The sequence below is a fragment of the Marmota monax genome, unplaced genomic scaffold (genome assembly GCF_021218885.2).
Source record: "Marmota monax isolate L192 unplaced genomic scaffold, Marmota_monax_Labrador192_F-V1.1 WCK01_AAM20220418_F8-fsc00118, whole genome shotgun sequence".
NCBI lineage: Eukaryota > Metazoa > Chordata > Mammalia > Rodentia > Sciuridae > Marmota > Marmota monax.
Window position 1 is genome coordinate 5,027,501 of NW_026695231.1, and position 21,817 is coordinate 5,049,317.

At 31.8% G+C, this 21,817-nt stretch overlaps 1 protein-coding gene across 3 annotated transcripts in view; it reads left to right on the forward strand.

Annotated features, from left to right (window-relative positions):
* Positions 1-21,817, forward strand: part of Spata17 (spermatogenesis associated 17) — a 198,745-nt gene that overhangs the window by 79,568 nt on the left and 97,360 nt on the right. For all 3 annotated transcript variants that reach the window (XM_046438454.1, XM_058577055.1, XM_046438455.2), the window contains exon 6: positions 9,602-9,725. In XM_046438454.1, the coding sequence (XP_046294410.1) occupies positions 9,602-9,725 (124 nt within the window). The remainder of the gene's footprint in view (positions 1-9,601; positions 9,726-21,817) is intronic.

Consider the following 21,817-nt stretch of genomic DNA (forward strand, 5'->3'; position numbering starts at 1 on the left):
AAATCATGCAAAGTTGATAAATAGAATAATAGATTAATTGGACATTCCCTTTGTATGATCAGAGTGCAGTCGTGGTATTGTAATCGTTATGGTTTGGATAGAAGGTGTTCCCAAAAAACTCATGTGTGAGACAATACAAAAAGGTTTGGAGGAGAGATGATTGGATCATGACAGCTTTAATCCAATCAGTGAATTAATCCTGTGGTGGGGATTAATTGAGTGGTAACTGAGGGTGAGAAGGGTATGGCTGGAGGGAGTGGTTCATTGGAAGCATGCCTTTGGGGTACATACTTTCTATCTGGCAAGTGGAGTCTCTTACTCTCTTTGCTCTCTGATCATCATGTGAGCTGCTTCCCTCCACTATACTCTTCTGTCATGTTGTTCTGCCTCACCGTGAGCCCCAAGGAAGGGAGACAACTATCTATAGACAGAGACCTCTGAAACTATGAGCCCCCAAAAAACATTTCTTCCTCTAAGATTGTTCTTGTCACGTCTTTTAGTAATAGCAGTAAAATAGATGACTAAAACAGTAATTCTATAACATTGACCATTATGATCTTTGTAACATTTTATTCTCAAAATGTCTAGTCATAGAGTACACATGTGCTAGCATTACTCACTTGCCCACGGCCTGGAAACCTTTCTTCAACTATAACTTTTGATCTTTGCAGTTGGTTGTCAAAGTCTATGGAAGATAGCACACATTTTTTGTGCATAATCTCTCCTCATTTTAATACCTTATCTCTCTATCCCTGCTCTCTCTGTTCAGTGAAAGCCTTTTTATTTTCTGTTCCCAATTCCAATGCCACCAATTCCATGAAGTCTTTTTTGATCCCTCTAATCACAATAGAGCTCCCTGAACTTAAGCACTGAATGTTTTTCTTCTATAGAGTTATTCTTCAAGTTGTCTAATTTGTTGTCATTAATATCTTTTTGTAATCTCCTTGAAAGAAGGAACTGACTTGACACATCTTTATTTCTTTTAATATCTTAGAACATACTTGTGACTGTTTGACAATGAACAAATGATTGTTGTTTCTCTCAGTCACTGTTGAACAAATGACTGACAATGAACAGATGACTGTTATTTCTCTTTTTTAATTTGTGCAATATTATGCATAATTGCAGAGTTCATTCTGGAATATACATAAATGCATATAACATAATTTGTTCCATTTTAGTCCCCAGTTGTATTCCCTTCACCTGCTCCTCTCTACCCTTGTTCTCCTTCTTTTACTCTATTAGTCTTCCTTCTATTAATTGTGCATGATATTTATACATAGAAGTGGAATTCATTGTGCTATATTCACACTTGGTGTTTTAGTCAGCTTTTTCGCTGCTATGATTAAAAGATTGCTCTGACAAGAACAATCTCAGAGGAGGAAAAATTTATTTGTGGGCTCACAGTTTCAGAGGTCTCAGTACATAGACAGCTGGCTACAAGAGTATGGTGGAGGGAAGCAGTTTACATGATGATCAGAGAGCAGAGAGACTGAGAGACTCCCCTGGCTGGATAGATAGAAAGTGTATATCCCAAAGGCACGGCCCCAAAGACCCATCCCCTCCAGCTACACCCTCCCCACCTTCAGTTACCACTGAATTAATCTCTTCTTAGGGATCAACTCACTGATTGATTCAAAGCTCTCATAATCCAATCATTTCTTCTCTAAACTTTCTTGCATTGTCTCACACATGAGCTTTTTGGGAAAATATCACATCCAAACCATAACACTTGGACATAACAAATTTGATCTATTTTATTCCACTTTCCCTCCCTTTTCCCATCCCTCTTCCTTCCACATCAGTCCTTTTTCTCTACACTCCACTGTTTTCATGAGATCCCCCCACACTTTTTATAAAAAAAAAAAATGCTTGTTTCTATCTTCCACATAAGAGTGAGCATATTCAACCCTTAACTTTCTGAATCTGACTTATTTCACTTAGCATGGTAATTTCCTTCTTCTTTGGTTGAATAAAACTCCATTGTGTACATATAACATATTTTCTTTAATTATCTATGAAGGGACACGTAGGCTGGCTCAATAACAGCTATTGTAAATTTTGCTGCAGTAAACATTGACATTCATGTATCACTACAATATTCTAATTTTTGTTCTTTTGGATAAGTATCAAGGAGTTGGATAGCTGGATCATATAGTAGTTCCATTTGTAGTTTTTTGAGGAATCTCCATATTGCTTTTCCAAAATACTTGTACTAATTTGCAGTCCTACCAGCAATATAAAAGTGTATCTTTTCCTCCACATCCTTACCAGCATTTATTATTATTTGTATTTCTGATGACTGCCATTCTAACTGGGGTGAGATAAAGTAATATAGTTTTAACCTAAATTTCCCTGATTGCTAAGAATGTTAAACATTTTTTTATATTTCTTGCTCATTTCCATTTCTTTTTTTGAGAAATATTTATTTAGTTCCTTTGCCCATTTACCGATTGGGTTATTTGTGCTTTTTGGTGTTCAGTTTTTTGAATTCTGAATATATTCTGGATATTAATCTCCTGTGGAAAGAGTAGCTGGCAAAGATTTTCTCCTATTCTGACTTTCTCTTCAAGCTCCTAATTATTTCCTTTGCTTTGCAGAAGCTTTTTAAATTGAATCTATCCTGCTTATTGATTCTTGTTTTTATTTCTTGAGCTTTAGGAGTCTTATTATTGAAGTTGGTACCTGGGCCAATATGTTGGTATGTTAACTTATATTTTCTTCTAGCAGTTGCGATGTTTCTGATCTAATTTTTAGTCTTTGATCCACTTTGACTTTATTTTTGTATGGAGTAAGAAAGATCTATTTTCATTCTTCTATATAGAATATCTGGTTTTCCCAGCACTGTTTGTTAAAAATGCTACCTTTTCTCCGTGTATGTTTTTGGCACCTTAGTCAAGGATCATATGACTGTATCTTTATGGGTTTTCTGTTTCTTCTATTCTATTCCATTGGTTTTCATGCGTTATGCCAATACAGTGCTGTTTTGGTATTGTAGCTCTGTAGTATAATTCGAGATCAGGTTTTGAGATGCCACCAGCACCAATCTTATTGTTCAGCATTGCTTTGGCTATTCTCGGTCTTTCATTCTTCCATACAAATTCTAGAATTTTCTTTTTTAGCTCTGTGAAGAATGTTATTGATATTTTGATGGGCATTTCACTGAATCTGTATATTGCTTTTGGTAAAATAGCCATTTTGACAATACTTGTTCTGCCTATCCGAAAGCATGGGTCTTTCCATTTTCTAAGATCTCTCTTCAGTATTCTATAATTTTCATTCTAGAGTTTTTTTTAGCTCCTTAGTTAGATTTCTTCCCAAGACAAATCCCAAGCCTACATCACACTGAACAGAGAAAAACTGAAAGCATTTCCTCTAAAATCAGAAAGAAGACAAGAATGCCTACTCTCACCACTGTTCTTCAATATAGTTCTTGAAACTTTAGCTAATGCAATCAGACAACGGAAGGAACTTAAAGGAATATAAATAGGAAAAGAAGTCCTTGAATTATCTGAGTTTGCTGCTGACATGATTTTGTAATTAAAAGATCCAAAATACTACACCAGAAGACTTCTAGAACTAATAAACAAATTCAGCAAAGTAGGATACAAATCAACATTGAAAATCAATAGATTTCTTATACTCCAATAATGAATTTGCTGAGAAAGAAATCAAGAAAGCAATTCCATTCACAATAGCCTAAAAATATTTAGGAATATATCATAACATGATTTTTTATAGTAACATAGGCATTTTGAAGAGAATTTTTTTTAATTTTAATATTTATTTTTAGTTTTTCGATGGACACAACATCTTTGTTTGTATGTGGTGCTGAGGATCGAACCCGGGCTTCACGCATGCCAGGCGAGCGCGCTACCGCTTGAGCCACATCCCAGCCCCTTGAAGAGAAATTTAACTGTACTATTATAAATAGGACTTTCAAGTATAACTGAAAAGTTTTTGTTTGCTTTTTTAAATGAGAGGACTTTCTAAATGTTTTCAAACTGGTAAGGTTTTCAGATAATATATTGAACGATTTTATCACTCTCCAAATATATTTGTATGTAAAACACACAGAAAAAGCACACAATTAGATTTTTTTATGGTTAGTATTTTAACTTGTATTTAATTTAATTTTTTTAGTTGTTGATGAACCTTTATTTTATTCATTTATATATGGTGCTGAGAATCAAACCCAGTGCCTCATACATGTGAGGCAAGCACCTACCACTGAGCTACAACCCCAGCCTCATTAACTTGTGTTTTAGATTTGTCTTTCTCACTTTTATTTTACTTTCTAGCTATTTGTTTAAATTAATATGGTTGTATTTAGAGTGGACATTTGTTAGAGATAAAATATTAATACATTTAGTAAATAAACTAAAGTACTTTTAAGTTATAACAACACAGAAAAAAAACCCCATGCTATTTGGCTATTTTTACTTTGAAGGTCTTGTAACATCAGCACACATTGACTTTTTTTTTTTTTTTTTTTTGATGGCGAGTTTTTTAGTGGCCGTCAAAACAGAGTAAGGACATTATAGAGTAGTTCAAACAATTTCCTTAGAATTGCAGATGATGGCATTTTTGCTTCCATTTGAGAAATCTATATAGTATTGTTGATAGTTCCCTCTAAAATTTAGGGCATTTGTACTTTTAAAGCAATCTCCAAATAATTCTTTAATTCGATCAACTTATGATTTTTATGAAATTACTGTGCTGTAAGTACTGTGCTGTAAGTACCCTTTCTTCTTGTAATACTTCATAATGCTTCAGCTAATATTGTGAAGTCTGTGGTAGGATTACTAACTGAAATATAATTGCATTTCTTCATAATGTCACACTAGTGAAAAAAAATAGAATCATCTTAATCCTTCAACAACATATAGTTTTCATTGTAGTAGACAAGTGCTTCTTAAACTTTAGCAGTAGGAGATTGCCTCAGAGTTCTAATCCCAGAATTTCTGATTTAGTTGTTCTGGTGTTGTTGGAGACTATGAACTTCTAGTGGTTCCCAGGTGATGCTGCAGTTTGAGAACCACTGTCTTATGCAAAGAGCCAGAGTCCTGATTTTATTCCATTTTCCAAAGAAGCTTTTCTTAATATGGCATCTTCCTTTCATAATTAAGCCATCAGAAGTGATAAAGTACACTAGTAAATTGAGAAATAGTTTAAAAGTATGTTAGCAATAATTTTTATACTAATGCTAATACCCACAATACCTACTACCAGGTATTAGGCCAAGTGCTTTGGGAGGGACTTTGACTGCAATAACAGAAAGGCAGAGAATGGATGACTTAAACAATAGAAATTTCTTGCATTTTGTAGAGTGGGGAGTCCAAGATCAAGGGGTCAGCAGATTTAATGTCTGGTGAGGGGACTTTTCTTTGTTTGCAGATGACTTCTCATTATACCTTCAGAGGACAGAGGAAGAGAAAGCAACTTCAATATATGAATTTTGAATGACACAGCATTTAGTCCACATATTGAAGCCTCAGTTCACAAGTGATGGGATTTGGAGTTGGGTACTTTAGGAGGTAATTAAGTAATGCCCATGGAACCTTCACAGAAAGAGATTTGGCCATCACAAGAACAGATACAAGAATTGCTTTCTTTTTCTTGGACTTTTGGGACCAAAAATGCAATGAGGATAAGAAAAAGAGGGTATATGAAGTGTCATAGATGGAAACAGACTCTGAGCATGAGGTTTACTGAGGAACATTTTAGGGAATATCACTTGTTGGGAGAAGAGAGGATGAGGGGCAGAGGATATTGAACTTCATCAGTGGTACCAGCCAATTTCAAGAAGCTCTGGGATCTGGATGACCCTTAAGAGTGGTCTCAATTTGAGAGAAAGTTTCTGGGCCCATGTATACTCTCTCGATCCTTAGTTATCAGGTGCAGGCTCTGGGAAGAGAGTGACAAAACTGGAATTTGGGAAGCTGGGTGCTTTGGTCCTGTAGCAAGCCAAATGATGTGGTGAGCTGCTCTCCTGGCCACTGCTTCATATAGATCCCATAGTGATGCAACACGGCCTGGTAGATATGTGTGTTATCTTGAGTCACACATGTTTTTGACAGGTCTGCAAGGTGAAACCACTCAGAGTAGTATGTGGAGGATATAATAAAGGGAAATTTATTTGTGTGGATCTCTTCTGACTCCGCTTTTGCACTGGTCAAGGTTTATCTCATCTCACCTGCCTTTTAGAAAGCCAGATTCCATACTAAGCATTGTAGAATTTCATCCACAAAGTGCACACTAATGAGGAGGGAGAACGGAGGAGACCATCAAGAAAGTTATAGAAAGGATAAAAGACTTATAGGAGATGCAGCAAGTAGTCTAGTATGTAGTTCATAGCAAATGTTCAAGAAATATCTAACACTTTTATAGCATTTTATTAGGCACTGGTGACTGCTCTGAGTACTTTATATATGTTTGCTGATTTGATCCTCACAAAAACTTGGTGAGGATGATAGTAATGCTAACATATCTGCATTTTGCAGGTGAGATTACTGAAGCTCAGAAGTTAAACAGTTAACAAGTAGCACACCAGAACTTTTATAATCACGAGCCACTTCACAGTTTATGCTGTTAACTACTCCACTATATTGCCTCCCAGTGGCTATTGTTATTTTTGTTGTTGTTATCATTATTAGAATATGCAAATATTTTCATCACTATGAATATCATTAGCAAAATATTTTCAAATGTGGAGCTTTGCAAAAATTACATTTGTTATATTTATTTTAAAACTAACTCACAAGAGCTGTAGCAGTGTAGCTCAGTGATAGAATGTGTGCTTAACATGTATAGCATGAATTGGGATTCATTTCCCCACTACCAAAAAAACAACATAAATTTATATCATGAATTGCTTTAGAGATATGAAAATGATGCAGAAAGTTTTGGAACTTTTATGGGTTTTATAATATAGTAGAAAATAAAATCATAAGATAAAAGAAAATATGCATGGCTAATTCGATAAAAATATCATATGCATAAGATTTCTTATATCAGGGTTATGGCTAAAGCCTGATCTAATATTAGAAAATCCTCAAATCTAAGGATTTTAATTTCACTCTGCCATTAACCAATTTGTTTTTGGGGTATGTTATTTAGTCTTTTATATATTTCCATAATGTAAAATAGGATAGCTAGCATATATATGCACACACACACATATCACAATACCTTGTGTGTATCACAAATATTTTGAGGCTACAAGTGAAAAATATAATTAAATGAAAAAATTATTGTAAACAACCTACTAAGTACTATATTTTAAATAAATCTCCAGATTCACGGGATCATATTTTTTATTATATCCTATATAATGAGCTATATCTTTATCCCTGCTATTGTAACAAAAATATGTATTTTAAGGATAAGTAATTTCTTCTGCTTTTTATATTTTGTCATTTAGCAAGGAATATTTGGCATTAATGTAATTGTATTGTTCAATATATCCACACACTCGCAGGTATTATAACGAATTAATTAGAAATCTAGGAATTTGTTTTTTCCAATAATTGTGTGAATTAATTTGTGCATTGAGATGTGCAAGATTAGTTTTTCTACTGCTCTGTTAAGTTTCTTGAATTTATTTTTAAGAAAAAAATTTTAAGAAATAAATCCCAGTTCCTCTGGGATTCCTGTGAGTTTTCTTTATATACTAAAAATTGACTTCTTTTTCATATTTCCCAGTTTTATTTTTCCTAGTCATGCAACCTTCCCCTAAATACAGTTTGCATTTCACATTTCTATATCCTGAAGATAGACTGTTTTCACTACTTCAAATAACTTAGTTTTGATTTTATACACCAGTACTTATTTGTGCCTGAACCATTTAAGTTTTTAATTTTATTTTTTATGTAACATCACTTCATGTTTATTAAATCATTTATCAAAAAGAAGCTTCTTTGTAGATGTATTTTTCTATTTTTATGATTGCTAAGAAAATTACTGTACTTATCCTTGGAGTAATAGTAAATTGTATACATACATTTCTGAGTAATTATCTTAATGGTAGCAGTTTACTTGTTACTCTAAATTATCTTAAAGTCTTCTAAGAGGAATTATAGAAGAAATATTTATTTTTGGAGAATATTAAAAGTGAAGACTACAATTAATAATGTATTCACTTTTTAGTGTAACATGTGACTGTTGTTTTTCCTGGTTAAAAATTCTCATTTATTCATATGTAACTGCCTTGAAATTTGTACCTTAAGGACAAAGAAAGGGCACCAATCCCTCTAACTCCTTTTCTTTGTCAAAAATGGACACAGTTAATGAGGTTTGTTTGGTACAGAACAAATTCTCAGACACAGATAGAGATCCTTTCAATGGAAACAAATTTGTTTGGCTTTACCAGGTTACTTAGCGATTAATAATAGCCTTGAGATGCAGGTCAGAGAGGTCATTGTACCAGCTTGCCAACACAATCTAAATGTGCAGCTAGCCCAGCTCTGTGGGTGCAGAAGCCCCCAAAATACTATGCATAAAGTAAAACAGGTTATTTTCTGACTCCTTTTTTCATATTAATAAGCAATTTTCAAGAGAAGGGTGGCAAAATGGGGTCCATGCTACTCCAAGTAATTCATTTATTTTGCAATTTAATCTTATGTTGAAAAAATTGCTCTGCTACAATAGCAGAGCATGGTGATTTTTAAACGTCAGAGTGTTTCATAAGTAACCTTGTATGAAGTATTACATTAGTATCCTTTAGCAGAAAATTGCAACAAAATATTTCTAGAAATTAAAGGAGCATTCTTTTGTTTTTGAAGTGTTTTTTTCCCCTACTTTTCCCTGGTATATTTGAGAAAAAGATGATTTGTTTAAAATTTTGCTGATGGCACCAGAAACACAGTTATATATCTATTTTCTCAAAAAAGTACAATTTATAAATATTACATTGACATGAGTAATTGAGTGTCCTATGAGAATACAATTTTTTCCATATTTGATATCACATTTTTTTAGCAGATGTTTTTCATATAGCATATTTAAAAGCTTATATTTTTTAGATTTCTAGATATACACATAAATGATGAAAATTCTCAACATTTTAATTGAATTTGTCATACTTTAGAAAGACTTCAACTTACTAATCTTTTATTCTAATTTCCTATATATTTAAATAAAATGTCAATCTCTTAAATGCACAATAATAGATGTAATCTTATTGATATTATTTAAACCATCAACTGAAGTAAAGTTACAGTAAATTAAACATATATATAAAACCTGTCACACTTTTTAAACTGGCCCTGTAGGTAGTGTATAAAATGAATAATTTGAGATTTCTAAGTATAATACCAAAATTTAAAGAACATCACTATCTCAGATGCTTTCTTGGTATATTTGAGTATTTTCTTGTCTATTTAATTATGACATATAGAAATTTGAATTTTAAAATTTAATTCATCTTTTTAGTGCTTTCTAAAGATTGCAAAGATTCACATAGAATATGCAGGTCAGACACACTGCTGATTTTGATGGATGTGGATAATGGTTGCCCCTCAAAAAACTTGATTATCATCAGTGAAAGAATTAAAATATTAACAGATAGTATCATAAATAACTGCAGACACTTTTGATGCAGGGAGGCACTGGAGGAGTTTGCAGAGATGAAAGAAAGAGAAGAGAAGAAGGCTAACCTCGAAAAGGAAGAGAAGCAAAGAGATTATCAAGCCCGAAAGATGCATTACCTCCTCAGCACAAAGCAGGTTGGTCTACCTGTCCCTGACAGCTCCCGTAAGCCACTTGGGCTCCTAGCCTGACAGAGATAAACTAGCAGGCTGAATGGGACATGACTTGTTGAAAAGATATCACAAAGACACTACTTCGAGTTCAATTTCGTGCTTCTGTGTAGGTGTGCGCAGGCACCATGACTCGCCTGTGACAGCTGCTTCATAGAGGCAGGCTCTGCGAAGCTGGCAGAAAAGTCCAAGTCAGCAGTGTGATCTGCCACAGTGATAACACAACACGAAGGGCATAACCTCACGTTCAAAACTCATTCCCAGCGGCTTATTGTTGTGTTGTGAATTGATCAGGAACTAACAAGTTATTAAGCTGAGATGGCTTTTATGTTTTCTCTTTTAATTGAGCAAATGTTGAGATTGAAACTATTCTCCCCCTTTCTAAATCTTGATGGAAGTTTTCAGGTGATGCTTTTAACAAAATTGTTTCAGCAATTACATCTTCACATGGAAAAATAAATGTGGTATCTGAAATACTTAGAAATATATCTCCTATACTAGCTAAATTACCTCAAATTTTGTCATGGTTGCTAAGAAAGAATACATTGCATGTAGAATATTCTGCTCCAAGAGAAAAATGGTTTAAAAAATGCATGCATTTGGGGTTGAAATATGTTTTGTAACTTGAGCTCTAATCAGAAACCTAGCAGTTTCTGAGTTTTATTTTTTCTTATAAACCTTTGACTCCTCCAGTGTCTTAGTTCTAGCCAGATTCACATATTCAGATATCTTCAGGGGTGGGCAAGTCAAGTCCCAGGGGTGGAGGGTGAGATCAGGGCTGAATGCCATAATTAGAAGTATCCAAATGCAACAACAGTAAATACTGGCCCTGTGTATTTGTAACCTGGATCTTCTGCATCTCTAGCCCTACTTGGTAGTCTAAATGCTAATAATGATGCCTGTATTTACTTGGATTTATATAGTTGAATTATCTTCATTTAACAGCTAAGGAAATGAACTCAGAGCTATTATGTGGCTGATTTACAGATATGAAACTTGTAGTAATAGATCTTGTACTCAAACCAAGGTCTTTTGACTCAAATTAAGGAATAAGTTAAATATAATTTTAAAGTTAAAAAGCAAATATTTTCACTTTTTATTATAAAATCTCTAACAATGTAAAAATTGTAGTTGTATGATTGATATGATCTACTGTGTATAGAGGAATCGAAATCATAAAGTCTTTGTACCAAAATGTTTTTGCTATTAGCTATTACTACCAACTATCAATAATTTCAACTTTTACTAAGTTAGAGGGTTATTAATACTACTGATTCTTTAAACTTGATAATATAGTTGTTAATTTTGTTAACTCCAAGCCCTTTCGTATATTTGTATATTTCTTAATCTGAATTCTAATTGTTTATTCTTGTGATGGTTAGTGGAGAAAGCAATGAAAAAATGGAGAAATCAGATTTAATGCAAATATTTGTTCATTCTATACAATGCAAGGTTTTGAAATACTGAGTGTATAGTGGAATAATTTTAAAAGTCCATAACGGGTTGAGAGTGTAGCTCAGTGGTAGAATGCTTGCCTAGCATGCATGAGGCCTTTGGTTTGATCTCCAGCACCATTAAATAAGTAGATAAATAAGTAAGTAAATAAATAAATAAAATAAACTGAAATTTAGAAAGCCCATTAGAATTTGATTGTTTTACTAATAAAAATAATAGCAAATATCTATGGGGTGCTTACCATGTGCCTTGTACCACAATAGAGACTTTATTTTCATTATCTTTTTAATAAGATTGATTTCAGTTTTAAAATTGAGTGTCCAATTTCATAAACATTTTTTCAAGTATACCCAGAAGACTTGACTCATGGACCTTAATGAATTTTCAAATAACATTGCTATTGTGTTTTAGGTATATGTGCATCAACAAACACAAGTTGTCTATGCTGCATTCAGTTTTTCTCCTTGCTTATATGGTATGCAGGTTACTGGTATAACCTGCAATGTATAGAAACTGAAGTTCGGTGATCCCTTGTCTCCAGACTTCACTGGCATCTAATAAAATCATTATTTTTGAGGCAGTATGGTACAAAGGAAAGAGCCTGGACATTATAATCAGACAGCTGAATTGGCCTCTCAGCTCTCCCACTTAGAGTGAGAGATTACCTTGAGTTTTCTGAGCCTCTGTTTTGTTCTACATATATGGGATAATGAAACCCACCTTGAAAGAATTTTATGAGGATTAAATGTAATATATTTAAAAGAGTGCCAGGCTCTTGGAGGGCATTCAGTAAATGATCACGATCATATTACTGGAATTTAGCTTGTCAAGGATAAGCTAAGTTTCAATACTTTCATTTTCTTCTATTTGTTGTACCAGTTGAAAGCACCATTTTTTTAAAAAAAATTCCTTTTTTTCTTTTGGTTATTAATGAAAATTAGAGATCTTTCTACTGGCGTCTTTGTATTGGTGCCCCCCTCCCACCCCATCTCATTTTAAACATGATTTCACAGACTGTAGGGTATTATTGGGGAAATTATGGCCTCAAATCACCTCCCTAGGAGAGAAATATTATAAAAATATCAGAGATTTTAGTTTGACTCTGGAAAACTGGTATACAATGGTGAGATTAATTTTTGATCACAGGAACTGGAGTGATAGAAGGACAACCATTTGAACCTAAGGAGATGTCCCCCCCCCCCAGGCTTTTATTTTTATTTATTTATTTATATGTTTATTTATTTATTAGAAAACTGTATAGCCATTATTTAGTTAAATAAAAAGGTAAGGCACATTCACTGTAACAGCTTTCCCCTTTGTCCTGATATGAGAAGGAAGCAAGATAATTTTTATTATGTATATTTTATTGTTGTTCTTTTCACTTATGAATGACAATAGAGTCTATTTTTACATATTTATACAAACATGGATTATATCTTGATTTTTATTTTTATATTTTATTTTTGGTGATAAAGTTAAATAGCAGATCACCTTAGTGTCTCATTTGTTCGTTTTTCCAGGGATTAGTTTTATTGACTGAAAGATACTGGAAAGTCAAATGTTTTATTCCTATGTCCCTCCAGATTTGCTTTCCTTGGCTTTAAATCAGTTACTTTTCATCGCCTTAGAAAACTCTTTCAAGTCAAAATCACATACTCTCTCCATCTAAACAAATGTATGCAATACCTTAGTATTTTAATATAGTGGATATGAATTTCAACCTAATCAGCTGATTACTCCAAATGACATATTTTTGAGTACCTACCATGTGTTGATACTGTACTAGGACTTTAGTATATATACATATATACATACAATCATTATTCACAAGGAGCATTCAGCCTAATTTCAATCTAATGTCAAACAACTTCTTTAAATACAAGGAAATTGCTAATTTTCCACTATAGCTTATATAAGCAGTCTCACTGAAATTAACCACCATTTATATTAGTGATTTTGCTGATGCAATTGACTATTTTGTTCTGTTTTAATCAAAAACTTTGAATTCTTTCCCTAAACTAGACTTGAGAGTGAAAGACATAATGTACTTAACGTAATTTTTGTTATTCATTTTCTCAGAATGACTCGGCAATTATATAGGAATTTAACTGTGAATTTAAAAATATTTCTTGTTTAGATCAATTTCATTCCTTGTTTCAAGAGTTTTGACTTCAAATTATATTAGATACACTTGAATAAAAAATAAAAGCAAATGGTATTTTAAAACCTTGTGTTTGACTTTCAATATGTACAGATATTTGAAAATTTATCAAATAATATTCAAGTGTGAATTATTTTTATAAGTCAGGGTAGGAAAAATTTTGTTGACCTGCTTAAATGGAATAAATAAATCTAACAACTTTTGCAGAAAGAAACACTATTTTTATTGGAAGTTTCAATAATTTTTGGAATGGTATTATTAATATAATTTGTGGAATACTAATTTCTACATTGAATTTTCATAATTCTAATATAGTTTACCTTAGATGAGTATAAATAAAACATTAATTCAGGCAAATAATGTTTTTAAAAAGCTAAGGAATTGCCAAAATTATGTTTATGAATTCAGATATAGATAGTAAATGAAACCATGTGTTATTTAGTGCATTAATAATTTTTAAATGATTCTGCTGATATACTGATATATTCATATACTGATAGCAAAGTCAGCTTTCTTTTTTAAAGTCAGCTTTTAGCCTATTTTAATATAAATTCATTGTATGTCTTTAAATAGTTTCAAAAGATATTACTAATTTTTACTGGTATTAATGATCTCATCTTTATTCAAGCAAATATGTTTGTGCTAATAGGAATTACACGAGTAAATAACTAATATTGCAATGAGTGAATTAATAGACCCCTCAGGGTTTTATTAATTAAAAAGTTCAAGTCATATTAAAGCACCTTTTGTATATGTTTATTTCAATCAGAAAGCTGAACATGGTAACTTATTTGCATAAATAATCAATCACCATTTACTAGTAGTAATAAGGTTAATTTGTTGCTACAGCCATAATAGGATTAGTCAATTATATTTCCCAGAAAATACTATTTGTTATGCACCCCATCACCTGTAAAACAGGATTGGGTTTAGAGTCCTTATTAAATGAACACATCAAAAAATCTTTGTCCCTGCAAAAGTTTTTTGAAAGGAAAGCTAATTTAGTTGATTTGAGTAAACTAAAATGCAAGCATTGCCTCCATTTATAAATTTAATTTATCTTTCTGCAAAGATTGATTATTTAATAAAGTTATTTATTTTGATTCAGTAACCAGTCAAACTAAATCTAACATATATAGGACATATTTCCTTTGAAGAAAATCTCATTTGCAGATTTGTTTTATTCCAAATCAACTGACTTTCATTCCTTTGCCCTTGTTCTTGGGTAATAAATTATGTTGTCTGCTCCACCTACTGGTTGATACATGCAAAGGCCTATTGTTGGATTTATTGGAAGATTACCATCTCAAAACATTTGCCAGAATTTTTAAGGATTCATCAACAAGTTTATGGAGACAAATGTAAAATTCAGCATCTAAATTATAAACACTGATGCTTTAAAATAAAGCTTATTCTATCGGATTATTCGCAGTAATAGTTATCTGATTAATGTAAATATTTCCGTATTTTTTATTTTTTTATCATATGTTAATATGATAATAAAAAAGAATGAAATGCAAAATATACAAGTAACTGGGGGTTGGGGTTGTTGCTCAGTGGTAACGCGCTTGCCTAGCATGCATGATGCACTTGGTTCGATTCTCATCACCACATACAGAAAAGTGAAAATAAAAGTCCATCAACAACTAAAAAATATTAAAAAAATACAAGTAACTCAGTATAACTGTATATATTTTGTTTTTTTATAGCATCTGACCATTTATACACATTTAAAGCAAAGCTAAAATGGAAAAATTTTAATTCAATTAAAAATTTTACACAGATATTATGAAAACAATTTTCATGCCATCACATATATAATAGTTTGTTTATGTTTTCTCTTTAGCATGAAAACATCATGCTAAAATTTTCATATGTGAAATATAGAAATAACTATTTTCAATTTATAATTCTTTAAAAAGACCCTTTACTCTGGTTATATTGATAGAACTTTATTTTGAAATATTTTACTTTTCAAGAAAGACAAAATGCTTTCAGCTACTTCTTTTCAAAATTATATTAAGTCACATTTTATAAAAAAAAGAGTGTCTTAATTAAAAAATGAAACTTGATAAATTCATAATAAATTGGTATAAATTGGATTCTGCAATCTGTATACAGGGTAAAAATGGGAGTTCATAACCCACTTGAATCAAATGTATGAAATATGGTATGTCAAGAACTATGTAATGTTTTGAACAACCAATAATAAAAATTTTTAAAAAATTAATTGGTATCCTATTAATATGGAAAACATCTTTATGAGAAAAATCTTACAAATAAAAATCTATTTGAATGAAGAAATATTTAATTCTTCCAAATCACTTATTGCTTTCATTTGTATCTTCCTAGTACCATATGTGTGATTATTCACTTTTATTTTGAGATGATGAAGTCACAGAAAAGTGGCAGCCTTTTGGTGCACACCTGCCAGTGTTTGCATTTGTATGTGTGTGTGAGTGTCTCTGCATGTCCTGTGTCTTTATGTCTGAGATGTATTTGGAAAGGCTTCTCATTGTTCTTAGGCAACAGTATACCATAGGTATGGTATGAAGCTCAAGAGTGATGTTAAAATACACCTGTTAATGACTCACTGAAACACATTTTTAGATCTCTTGATCTTTCTGACAAAACCACTTCTTTGAATTTAAAGATATTAATTTGTTTCTCATAGTTTCTTGGTTGAATCTTTTTTTTCTTTTCTGTATTTCCATTTACAAATGCAAAAGGATGTGTATCCCTTTCTTCCTGTTCCTGTTAATAGTACCTTAATCTCTGCTGTGACTAATATTACGTTTAAGATCTTCATGGTCTGACATAATCTTGATTTGGGGGCATTCACATGTTTCTTTGCTTCAGTTTTTAGACTCTCTTTCTATGTGTTCTTTCCCCCTTATTTTTCAAACCAGTCTTTATTAAACAATAACAACAATGATTCTAAACTATTCCATCACCCAAGTTTTTGAAATAATTTTTTTTCATTTTTCACCAAATTCTTTCAATTCATCATTCCAGATGTGTTTCAAATCAGTTCCTTCATGCCCAATCCCTGAACTCTGAACAACAATATTACTCTCTAAAATGATTTTATTTTTCTTATGTCTTTTGCCTTTTAACTCAGTATATTTACCTCTATCAGATAAAATTTTCTAAAATAGCATTTTTATTTTCTTTCCCCTTGTAGTTTATAAACCTTTAAAGACTCCCTGTTGTCCATAAGATAAAATCCACATTTTCCAGCATAAACATTTGAAACTCTGTATAATCAGACTCCATTTTGCCTGGTTAGTCTTATCTCCCTTTGCTTCTCAATATGAGTGTCCTAAAGAGTCTGATTTTATAGTTTGGAAAAATTCTTCATAAAAAAGAGGGATCATGATCTGACATTGCTTTCCATGCATGTATGAATTTCTCAGAATGAACCCATATACTCTGTTGTATCTATGAAGCTCTAATTTAAAAAAAAAAAGAAAAAGAAAAACTGATCATAAGAATTTTTTATGGATATATGAAGTAGGCAATTTCTTGTAGCTTTTTATATTCTGGAAATTCATAAGACCCCCCTTGTCAAAACATACATCACACTTCTCCTTTATGTGTGATTAGAGGAGGATTAATTTTTTGTCTACTCCTCACAAAATGGCAACATTTAACTTGCTTTCAACTGATAGCTTGAATTTTACCATACTTTACCATTAATGATGCATTCTTACTTCCTGTTAAAATACTTTTAGAAAGGAAATATACTAGCTATTAGCTGTCCTCATTAGTATAGCTTGGTGAAAACTGATAGATTATGAATAGCTTATGATAAGAGGAAGGCAGAAAAATACACCCAGGGACCTGAGGCAATACTTAGTGTATAAAGACTCAAATGGACTTAAGGTTGGTGGTGTGTGTGTGTGTGTGTGGGGGGGGGTATCTCGGAATGCTAAAGGGCATAATGAATGCATGGAATATCTGGGGAGGAAAGTAGGTATTTGGGGCACTAAAAAGAAAACTAGGAAGACAAATGAAAAATTTGTCAATTTTGTCATTTTGCTAAAGTTTACTACTATTTAGTATCAGTTATTATCTACATAACTATATATGCCTTTAATTTTTGTTTCCTGTATCTCAGAGCATTCTCAACTATCAGTTCTTAATTCTTACATGATCTGCCATTGAGTTCTGACACACTTCTACAGGAAATGAAGAGATCTGGCAGTAACTCATATTTTTGTATGGTTTGGAAGATAGCTTTATTAATTTTACATGAAGGATCTTATATTTGCTTTTGCTAACTTCCCAAAGATTTATACAAATGTTTTTATAGAAAAAATTTTACAATATGAACTCACGTCTACAGAAGACCTTACTCTGGAATAAGCTAGAACACATAGGACTGTTAGGATGATCTTTCCAGCCTCTTACTGTAGCATGATTTAAAAACCACATATAGAACATGAAGCAACTTGCTCATGGTTAGTTTAAAGAGTTAATTTAAATAAACTGTGATGCTGAGGCATCCACAGAACAGTGAACATCTTATTAATAGTCTGGCCCTGTGGTTTACATCTGATTCACCTAAATACTTAGGAGGAACTTTATCATAGGTTGATGACTATCCTGGCTTCCTCTTGGGATATGCAGTGTTTGTTGATTTATCCTGAATTCATTTAACTCCCATTTTTCCCTATCTTTGAAATGGTTTAGTATTTATAAAAAACATTGATTCTGAGTGAGTTCATGTACAAAGAAAGAGAAAAACTAGGGCTTTAATACAAAAATGTAAAGAAAGCAAGAACATAATTATCTATGGTATCTTCATGTGCACAACTCAAAGCAGTTTATTATATTCACATTCACAGTACTCTATAAGACTGCAATTATCTTTCTGGTGATTAAAAAGTTGTTGTTTGATATTCCTTTTTCCTCTGAATACTTAGGAGGTTTTTTCTCCCCAAAAGATTATATAGTAAATTAAGATCTGACCTACATTTTTGGATCCATAGTTTAAGAGGAATGTCTTTGAATTTGGTCATTTGTTCTTAGTCCCAAGTGAGCAGTCCTCATCACAAAACCATCACATAATTTGTTACTATTGGCAATCTCTCTTCAGAAAGGCTAAGGACTGAACTAGCATGGAGAATGAATTAGCTATTAACTTTTACATTTTATTTCCTCCCTCTTTTACATTATAGTTTTTATTATCTTGTAATATATGAAAGGGATAGAATTATTGTCCATTGTCACTTCTCTTTGAGGAAACAGAATGAACTGGTTAAAAAAATCCTGTTGTGTCCCCAAATGAGTTTCTTTTTTGCTTTTCTCCTTTTGTCATTTTTAAACTGCCACTAATCTAAGAAATATAGGTAGAAAAGTTACTAGAGGCAAAAATAAAACAAAATTAATTAAAAGAGAGCCACATCGAAAAGTAGAAAATTGCCTTAGCTAATTTCCTTATGCAGGTTTTCCTTTTCAATGTACAATATATTGAAATAGTTTCTTAAGCAAAACATACTATAAACTTCTTCTTTACATGTGAGTAGAGGAAGAGTCACATGTCTTAGGCATAAAGTTTGTGTAACTTAGGAGAACCACCTTAGAGAAGAATGGATGCAAAGTTTCAAATACAAGAAAATGAACATATTTTATAATGATAAGATAAATCATTTCCAACACATTTGAAATTTTAAAAGTCTGAGAATACCCAACAACTTGAAATCTCAAAATATAATATAGTACTTTAATTAACCGCCTAACAGAACAACTCTGTAATGTTTGTTTCCTGTACCTTTGCTTGATGCTCTTTGCTTCTTTTTTGATAATTTTGTTACACTTACTGAAGTGAGAAGAGAAAAATTTATTATTTTACAACATTAATCTAAGTTTTTATTACTGTAAAGAAAGTTACGTGTTGTGTTATATTATGTTTTTTGAAAGAGAACTCTTCCATTTCCAGGAAATGATGAGAATCAAATTCCCCATTCAAAATTTACACATCTGGATATTGGAATAATTTTTCACAGACTAGTTTCAGGCTGTGTACGTTGCAAACCCCATTTTCTTACTACCCACATATTTCCAGGGCCAGGCACTTTAGGATGTTCATATTGCCTTGGCCCTCCAGCTTCATTCATTGTACCTCACTGGTCTACACAGTGGGAAGAGTATTCCTACAAATTATTTTTATATAACTATTAAGAATTATAAGTATATTTGCAAATGATAGAAAACCTACATAAATATATTTACCCAAACCCCAAATAAATGTGTAGCCATTGTATTTCTTCCTATTTTGGTCCCCAGCAAGCCCACAGCCATTCTTGTGTCATCCAATGGAAGGGAAAGAATGAAAAAGGATAAATAATGCCATATAAGAGCATTAACTAATATCCTAGTTCTGCAAATTAACAAAAAGAATGACCTGTGAGCATATTTCTGGGTCTCACCATATACCTTAGAAGAGACTTAAGAAAGTGAGGGATCAGAAGCATAAACTTCATTACTTTCACTGTTATTTTGCCTCTGGGTAGAACCCATTTGGGTACAGTGTGAAAATCCTGCTGCTGTTAAATTTGTTAAATAAATTTTTAACTTTTGCACATCAGAATTTACATCTGGCATTCAGACATTTAAGTAAACATGAATTTAGTCCCATGTTTATAATTGAAGCATAGGCTTTTCTTTAGTCTAGTCATTTGGATATGAAATTTGAACAAATTTTTTGGACAAGAAACTCCTGGTCTATTTCCATCAGTAAACTGGGTGATTTTTAAAATATATTAGGTTACGGGGTAAAGATAGATCTTATATGTGTATATTTATATGTATGGACACACAAAAAATACAAACAAAATTTCAAAAACAATTTTAGTAGAAGATTCAAAAGTCAGAAAAAAAAATTAGGACAAATATACAATAAATGTAGTTCCCATTTCTTACTGGAAAATATTCTTCCACTTACCTTTGTAACTAGCACATTTTTTAAAAAATTGCACTATGTACAAATATTTTACATAATGCAGTAAAAAGTTAACTATACTTATTTCTATTGTTTTTGTATAAAATTGATATTCTCAATAAGTTAATTACGATCAATCCTATCATTTTCTTCATTGATTTGAAAATATTAAGTTTGAAATATTTTTTAGCTTTTAATGGGTCCTTTTGTTATTACCTAATTAAATGTATAATATAATAAGATCTAAAATGTAGAAGTACAAGGAAATTAGGTCATTGATGTAACTAGATCTGATGAAATAATCAGGAAGGGCTTAATAGTATTGTTGATTTAAAGATTTATTTCTATTATTATTATGACTATTTTTCAATTTTTAGAACATATCAGAAATACTTGGTTTGAGACCAGTTATTAATTAAATCATATGATAACTGATAAAGAAGAGTGAAATTTGTCAGATTATGATTTACTCTAGCTCTTCTGTGAGATCGGAATAATAACTTTATATGGTTAAACCCTGCACTCCCTATGTCCTCAATATTTAAATTCACTCTTTTGGATTGGAAAACTTTAGAAATCTTTCAACTGAGCATCTGGTCACAAAAGTTTAGATTTTCAAGCTTTGCTTTAAATCTATCTTATTTTCACTCTCTCTTTCCTTTTAATCTTTCCCTTTTCCACCCCATGCACACTGTAATCAAATACATTGTGTGCTTCATATTAAAACCAGGGACATACAGAGTGAGATTATACTCCCAACCATTTTCTTAAATTGAATTGATAATCTAGTTAGTGGTTAAGATTTTCAAACATAGACTAATGTGATTTGTTGTTAATTTTCATCTTTATAGGTACATGACTGTTTCTCAACTTCTGAGATTAAATTAAGGTATAGTCCAACACAATAATTCATCTATGAACTTTGGATTTTATACAGTGTAAAGTTGGTAAATATTTTAAAAGATATAAAAAGTTTTCTCAATATTTTTTGCATTTATTACAATAATAAAAGAAATGTAACAAAGAATAACTACACTTGTTTATTTTAAAAGTATAAAATTGGTTTCATTTTGGTGTGGCATAATTTAAGTACTTCAGTATAAGTTGGCAGATTTTCTGCATAGCTAATAGTCCTGTTAATTCCTGTTTATATCTATTTTGTCTTTTAACAGTTGGATTTATTTCACTCAACAGGGTTTTTTTTATTCAAATAGTATCACAAGAAACAGTAAATTAAGAGATGAGAATTGAAAAGGAGTTATGGAAAAAATATAAAAGGGAAATAATTTGTCTTTAATATGTGAATGTTTCTTAGACAATGTAAATAAGCTAAAGGTCTCAAAAACTATTAGTATACTAAGAAGAACTTTTGCTGAAAGAATATAATTTTTTTAGCTTGAGAAAAATTACATTTTCAGGGTAGTAAATAATATAAATCACTCCTAATTAGTTTACCAGTACCCTTATTTAATTGAATTTCAATTTTTTTCATCAAGT